This window comes from Amblyomma mixtum, chromosome 2 (genome assembly GCF_055824585.1).
Source record: "Amblyomma mixtum isolate Tamu chromosome 2, ASM5582458v1, whole genome shotgun sequence".
NCBI classification, from domain to species: Eukaryota; Metazoa; Arthropoda; class Arachnida; order Ixodida; family Ixodidae; genus Amblyomma; species Amblyomma mixtum.
The window spans coordinates 214,053,935-214,061,445 of record NC_143013.1 but is presented as its reverse complement, the minus strand read 5'-3'; the positions used below and the strand labels follow the sequence as shown (position 1 = coordinate 214,061,445).

Here is a 7,511-nt window from a genome sequence, read left to right as displayed (position 1 = left end):
GGGGATGGTGCAGCGACCAGTCCAGTCAAGAATAGTATGTATGGGAGGTTGACTTCGCGCTCTTGCGGTAATTCGAATGGCCAAATAAATATCGTGCAAGCGTCTCTAAGAAGTCGTAAGATCTGACCCACGTAAGAAAATGTCACTAGCTCGCGCAGTCGCCTTGCAAAGGGGTCGCCCGAAGCGGCTCATTATTTTAATGGCTATTCTTCGGGCACTTGTGGGGGTAAAGACAAAAAAAAAGTCAATCTTTTTCTATTTAGGTACTTCTATCATCCATCTTTTGTGAAACAGGAATCTTCTAGAAGAAAATGGTCATTTTTAATGGGAAAAATATTTCACTGTGGGGGAAAAAATGGCCTTCAGACCAAATTCAGGACGCGCATCCCCTCTTTGAAATGCTGCGCCACCTCCTGGGTCTATCTGGAGAGAAATTTTTCCACTCCTGCTTAATGACTTACACCTCTCACAGAAGACAAATGAGCTCGAAAAATCACGCTGTCGGCGTCTATAGAAAGGACTTCAAGGACACAACCTGAAAATAAAAAAGTCAAGCGACAACTTCTAGGCTCAGCGCTTTGTGTACCTTGATGAGAACGGCCCTGGTTTTCCTGTGATGACCCGTCGGCCCCAGCTTTGGACCTATTGACAGAGCTGCCTAGAGACGGGCGCCCCGTCGACGGCCGTGAAAACTTATCCGAAAGCACATTTGTCATAAGGATAGCATGTGCACTTTATGTCTATATGCTACCCGAGGCATGCAGAGTACTATGCACGGGATCTCCACGAGCCGACTTTTGGCGGCTTCGCGTGGCGTGGTGATTAATTCCCCGGCTGTCCGCCGTACCACCTTGCTTATCGAGTGCGCAGAAGCGACCAGCATATATGGTGCAGCTAGTCGCTTCCCGACTCCAGTCTCGCAGGACACTCATTAAGACATCCACTACGACAGATCAGAGAAGACAGCAGCGATGATGCGGGCTCTGGTCACTCTACTCCTCCTGGGCACACTCGGGGTGTTCGCGGATCCGGAATGCCTCAAGCCCCAAAGTGAGCGGCTCTGCACTCTCTTCGTCTGCTAATACGAGTTACCACGGAAATTATTTTTCAGTTTCATCTGTTTTTACGACACTATGCCGTAAATGCTTTCGTAACGAGCATTATTGGATAACCACGCCCAAATATTATGGGTTCATGACGCCCAGGCCGCGCTGAAATTTAGAAAACGCTATTACACAGCTTCTGGCAGAATACTCAAGTGCAGCCACAATGCGCTTTCCCGATTAAAGATAAATTATCACAGAATTACAATTTCCCCGCCGCAGTAGCCCATCCGCTTCGGCGTTAGGTCGGTGAGCACAAGGTTGCCGGATTGAATCCATGGTTTTGAACGACCTATGGTTTTGAACAACAGCTGCAAACTTAGAACAAACTTGTGAATGGTAAAAGCCCCTGATTTCTACTCGACACTTTCGTGGCAACATAGCGGCACCTTGGGCGATTGCTTCGAGCGTCGACAAGCATTAATATGACCGACTGCAGCCGTTTGAAGACGTGCCTGACAAAGTAGTCGGGCGCTGGCTGTGAAACGAGCTACTACGTCTGCGGAGACTGCGTGGTGGGCCGCATTCGCTCAGAGTCCAGGAGCAAGTCCGCTGCGCGCTCCGGTTCTCACCTCACTAGGTCACGTGATCGAAGGCATTACAAAGTCACGTGACCTAGGTGGCAGGTGCTCCACCTGATTTTCTCGATTTTCTCGACACGCCGACGCCGTGTTTTCTGCTGAACGGGACACTTCACGTTATTGCGTTGCAATGCTCTTTATTTATTTTATTCATTTATTTTATTTAAATATACTGTCAATCCCCAGAGGGATTGTAACAGGAGAGGGTACAAGAAAAAAAATTACAATATTGGTAACAAGTAATTATACCAGAGACAGAGCGGCACAATCGACTGGTCACATTATTACAGAACGTGTTTAAGGATATGTACAAGGAATTGAAGAGGCAACACAGAATGCTTACTGTGTTTCTGAATACATATATAACAATGGTTGGTACACATTTTGTAAAATTAGGATCATAAAATACATGCAAGAAATGAAGCACCAAACACTGAAAGCAAAATGATCAATGTAATAACGACACAGATATAATAAAATAGTTTTACTCTGCATTTGGCCTCAATAGCGCTTCTTCTACAAGCTGTGTAAACTTTCCAGGCGAGCTCTGTTGTGCAATTACTGGATCAAGTTTGTTCCACTCGCGCACTGCGAGAGGAAAAAAGGAGTAGAGAAAGGCGTTGTTTTTACACGGAAAAAAGAAAGGTCACAAAAATACCCCCATTATGGTAAGCACAAGGTCAACAGATCGAGTAAAAGAGTGTGCTCCACTGTAATTCACTACGAATAACCCGTCTGGGCCATAAGGCCGTGTTGCTTTTGTCAGAGGTCATTGTGATCGCTGTTCACCGTTTCCCTGTCCTCTTTTCGTTCGCTGCATGATTTGGAACAAAATGCTGCGTACTTTGTTAGTGGTCAATCGCCAACCATACGTCAGGATGGGGTGCGAAACTTTGTGAGCTTCATAACAACGTTCTAATTTTCAGGTGAGGAAACGATGAAGAAGGCGGGCCAGGTTGCGGCGGAACTGATGAAGCAGTGCGTTCACCTGCTCGACAAGTACCCCATGCCCTTGAGCCTGATCGCCGATGTGAGAATGCAGCATTTTCCGTTCTTGACTCAGTATTAATTTCTATCTGCGGACTGGTGCTGTAGACATGAAATTCTATATAACAGCAGACACTAAATGCGAGTTGTCTACTGACAACGTATTAATTTTGATTTACAAAGACATAATTAAATGACAGCCATAAAAACGCAAATGTCGAAGTACATATTTCTACATAGTCTGAGACTTAAGAAAGAGCACAACGTATTAGTTTCGTAATATTCGAGATGGTTAACTACAACTGTCCAATATTATACGCTCTTGGTCATTTTTACCAGAGGTCCCAGGTAAGACGGGCAACGTATTCAAGAAGACTACTACATATTACAAAGGAGATATCGAGCACTCATTCTGTTAGCTTCGAGTAAGCAGAGCCATCTTTGGTTCATGAGGATACTGTTGCGTGCAGTAAAAATAATCAGTTTACAAACAGCTACAGATGTTGCATGACTTCAGAAAGAAATTGCGAAGTTTTTGTTATCTCAGATATTTAGTTAAAGTGGCTTCGCCCTCGGAGCAAGCGCACGAAATAACCAAATGACAGCTAATAGCAGTCCTGTTTTAAATAGGCTGCTCCTGGCAACGCACTGGTCGCTGACAAGGTGCTACCAGTGTTCGCTCAAACTCGGTCACCCTCAGCACGAGCAGTGAGCGTAGAGCTCACCATCGGTCGGGTATTCGGTCACTTAAGCTGTAGTGTATAAAACATGCTCAAAATAATATAACATATACGCAAAAATACCACACCTTGGCATTCAATGACATTCCAGTTGAAAGTTTTCACGCATGTCCAGCTTTTTGACTAATAATAAGTTGTTCTAAATTGATTATTGCGGTATCGTTAAGAGCAAATAAGCCTCTTCACTTGAGTACGAAAAATATTGTTTCAGGTTTGCTCCTGTAACATCTTAGATCTTTTTTTCAAAGCCTTTGTTCATGTTCCGAGCGGTATCCTGCGTTTCTGTTGAAGCCAGTTATCCAATGTTGATACGCCCATACAATACTGATTATGTTTCGACGTGCTTTAGAGTTTCTGCTATAAGCTCTGGTAACTTAATATATAGCTACCTGCAGCTTTCATTTCGCTTCGTCTCTTTTCTTCCACGTGTATAGGCCATGAAGACGCTCTGCGTAGACTACGCTGCCTGCCACGACAAACATGAATCCATGGCCAACGTAAGTGCTGGTGTAGCACTTGCGCTCTTTAATTTTTCGTTAAAGAACGCACAACAGGGGCATATTAAGGCGGTCATACCGGTTGCATAGCGTTTTGCTTATTACGTCTACAAAGTGTTTTCGACACTGAACTCTGTCCTGGAACATAAAAGAAATGAACTTGCTGCATAACTAGCAATCATATGGTGATTACAAAGAGTCCTGTTTTTCTTTATGCGTTGAGATATATAGCTTCAAGTCTTCCGCTCGTAATTACCACCTATACGCTGCATTGTCCAGACAAGTTCTTCCTAAACGCAGACGTGAGGAAAAAAAACTTTTAAGTAGCATGCTTTGTCTCTTCTTGCTATATTCGTCTCGAAATGGTTAGTATTTAAAACGTTTTAGCTGAAGAAGCGTCATGCCAAATTATCTTCCCAAGAGGGGTCAACGAGCCTCCTCTCTACTTGCTGATGATTAGCTTCATGATATTTTCCTGACGGGATATCCAACGAGCGGAAAACGCAATACTCTGTTACTGTTGTTGATTTTAGCGCATTTTGTTTTTTTATCTACTCCGACGCGGACGCTTTAACGATATTTGTTTTAACTGCCAGTTGTGACTGTGTCCTAATGGTCTTTTTTTATCATTCCTGCGCGCACCCTTTGCCCGTTGTACCCCATAATGTAACGGGTGTTTCAGCGACCGTTTTGAAATTTAAAAAAAACGCTTTCTGGGATAAAAATATGGCTATTGCGGCATAGCATTACCCAAGTTGGCAGACACCAGAAAACGGGTGAATCGTCTTAAGTAGTAAGCGGGTTGACTAATTTTTAATATTTAACTTTTTAACTAATACAGTTAGGCACCTAGTTGCAAATAGAGATTTGTAGCCGGTCGTTAGTAACAGCTATATCAGTTTTTAGAATTTCGAAAAGTCATTACCCTTGGGGCTGTGACTCGACAAAATTTGGCTTTTTCGACTAGTTACGTGTGCTGGAGGGGTTGCTTTTCTGCATGCTTTCGAAAGCACATGTATTTTCACACGATGCAGCCAAAATTTGTCGAGCAACAGCGCCAAGGGCGTTCACTTTTTTCTAAATTCTAAAAACTAATATGGTCATTACAAACGACCGAATAAAAATCTGTAATTGCAATCAGGTGCCTAACTCCACTAGTTAAAAAGATAATTATCAAGGATTAGTTAACTAACTTACTACTTAAGACGATTCATCGGTTTTCTCGTGTCCGCTAACAGTGGTAAAACTATGCCGCAAAAGGGATACCTTTACCCCAAAAAGCCTACGTTTGAAAATTTTAAAAGTGTTCGCTGAAACATCCGGTATAATGAATTGGAGCTTGCGATGACGCGACAAGCTGAGAAATATTTTTTTCGGCAAATGCATAGCTGTCAACTGCGAAAACTGAGAATGGTCAGCATTCCCTTCGTTGCACCGAATTTTTCTAAGCCAGGTTGCTCACTGTTTAGGCACTTGTCGTGCTCCTTACTGTATACTTTTCACCCTATTGTCATGCACAGAAGCCGGACGAGTACAGAAAGCTCCTCATCCAGTGCGGTCACCCACACCTCGTGAACTTCTACGTAAGAGCATTATAACTCACATCAGCGTTATTCTGATTCCTGCTCATGCAGAAATCTTTTAAGTTCACTTTAATCTGTTCTCTTTTGCACAGAAAAAGCAGCCTGAATTCAAGCACGACCCTGAAGTCGTTTCCACGGAGATCGGGGCACGTATATGCGCTTCCTATGAACAAATATATTTCTGCGGGCTCTCTCCTGACTGCAGACTAGCCGCTCGCTTTTTTTTTCTTTGATTTGTTGTTATCTTTCTCCTTTCGTTCAGCCCTTCTTTCCTCCCTCTCTCCCGTACTTAATTCATCCATTCTTTTCCTCCCCTCCTTCTCTCTTCATCTTTCTATTGTTTTCTCAACTTCTCCTTTGATTTACTTCTGTCTTTCTCCTTTTACACTGATGATTGTTCCCCGGCCTTCATTCCAAGTAAATGGCGTCGCCGTGGCTGGCGGTGTATTAGTCTCTGGTAATCATAAACCTCAGTGCTCTCCTGCTTCTAGTGGTCATGTTTCCCACGTGCGTCTGAATCATTAGAGACATGAGAGCCGAAACATGCGTGCTCTCTGGATTCTACAATCTGTTATGTTGTGCCTCCTATGGGTCTCGTAGTGGTCTCATTCACAGCGCTTGAAACCGGCATGTGGTACAGTAACCGCTGTCGTATATTTTTGTTCAGGAAAGCAGACTTGGCATTTTTCTTTGCATTATTTAAAATTTATTTTCTTTTTGTCGTCGTATGTCCGGTGCCCGGTTCCCGAAAGTGCGAATCGCGAACAGAAAGCTTCTAGTGAAATCTGAAACACAGATTTGAATTCTTTCTTCAGACCTGCATCATGGACCACATTCCCCTGACGAAGGAGATGGGCATAGCGACCTCCTACTGGATCCTTAAGATCATGGGTGCCCACGAGTGAAGCCGCCACAATGTCTGGTCGAGTGCGAATTGCGTGGACACTTCCAGCAAGCCTAGTTTGGTACATGGCTGAGAGCAGTGAATGAAATAAACTATGCAGTGATGGCGTTAAACGTTATTTGTCCATTATTCTCTGCTTAAGCGGGTTTCCCCGGCGCTGAAGCGGACCAGAATCCTTCGCCTGGCCTCAGCAGGTGAGAGAGAGAGAAAAGGTATTTACTGAAAAAGCAGAGGATTTAGCCGGCGTTTAAAAATGGCTAGCATGCTACTCTGCCTGGGGAAGGGAATTTGGGAGTTAAAGACAGGAGACCGGTGCGGAAAAGGGGAAATCAAAAAAGGGGACAGAAATAAACTACAGCCAATAATAGTGATGCCAAATACGAAATGATGAAGTGCATCCCTTAGCAAAAACTAATACGTTTGGAATATACGGAGGGCTATTTAAAATGTATTTTAAACATATTTTGTATTCATGAATGCACTAAAAATATGTAGGAAATACGTTTCTGAAATTTCATGCTTGGTATTCGAAATATATTTTTAAAATGTGCCAAAAATACCTCACTTAAAGCATACTTCGAGCACTTTTCAAATACATGAAAAAATATGCATGCAGCTTTAGCATCTTGTCAGTGTATTAAAAGTGTATTTTCGGAAATATGAAATTAATTCATCGAAAGTATACTTCAATTCTAGAAAACGGGCAGCCCTTGTAAACGTATATGTATGCAGTTTTAGCATCTTGTCAATGTATTAAAAGTGAACTTTCGTAAATATGAAATTAATTCATCCGAAATATATTTAAATCCTAACAAACGGGCAGTCCTTTTAAACGTCTTTGCACACTTCTGGCTGCCATGAACAGTCGAGTGCTCGAAATCGCGTTTCGGGAAATGGCATTTGCGTGTCGTCCATGTATTTGAAGTGTACTTCCGTAAATACGCAATTAATTCGTCCAAAGAACACTGAAATTCTAGCAAATTGGCAGTCCGCATTAGCATGTTTGCAGCGCACTACAAGCTGTCGTTGAACAATCTAATGCTCAAAATCGAGTTTCGGGACATCGCATTTTGGTGTTGGCCATCTATTTAAAGTGCACTTTCGTAAATACGAAAT

General features: G+C 43.0%; 1 protein-coding gene across 2 annotated transcripts; it reads left to right on the top strand.

Annotated features, from left to right (window-relative positions):
- The first annotated feature begins 827 nt into the window (after window positions 1-827).
- LOC149362514 (uncharacterized) lies at window positions 828-6,508 on the top strand. Of its 2 annotated transcripts, XM_089569728.1 has the most exons (6): window positions 879-1,050; window positions 2,611-2,714; window positions 3,846-3,908; window positions 5,429-5,491; window positions 5,584-5,637; window positions 6,307-6,508. In XM_089569728.1, the coding sequence occupies exons 1-6, from the start codon at window positions 972-974 to the stop codon at window positions 6,394-6,396; spliced, it is 453 nt and encodes a 150-aa protein (XP_089425854.1). In that variant the 5' UTR covers window positions 879-971; the 3' UTR covers window positions 6,397-6,508. The 2 variants fall into 2 exon arrangements, with proteins under 2 accessions (XP_089425855.1, XP_089425854.1); XM_089569729.1 differs by lacking the exon at window positions 5,584-5,637 and having other exon boundaries at window positions 828-1,050.
- The last annotated feature ends 1,003 nt before the right edge of the window (window positions 6,509-7,511 follow it).

Coding starts and splice junctions, on each gene's coding strand:
- LOC149362514 (XM_089569728.1), top strand. CDS start 972: ATGATGCGGGCTCTGGTCACTCTACTCCTCCTGGGCACACTCGGGGTG. Junction 1,051..2,610: donor GGAATGCCTCAAGCCCCAAA/GTGAGCGGCTCT, acceptor TCTAATTTTCAG/GTGAGGAAACGATGAAGAAG. Junction 3,909..5,428: donor AACATGAATCCATGGCCAAC/GTAAGTGCTGGT, acceptor TGTCATGCACAG/AAGCCGGACGAGTACAGAAA.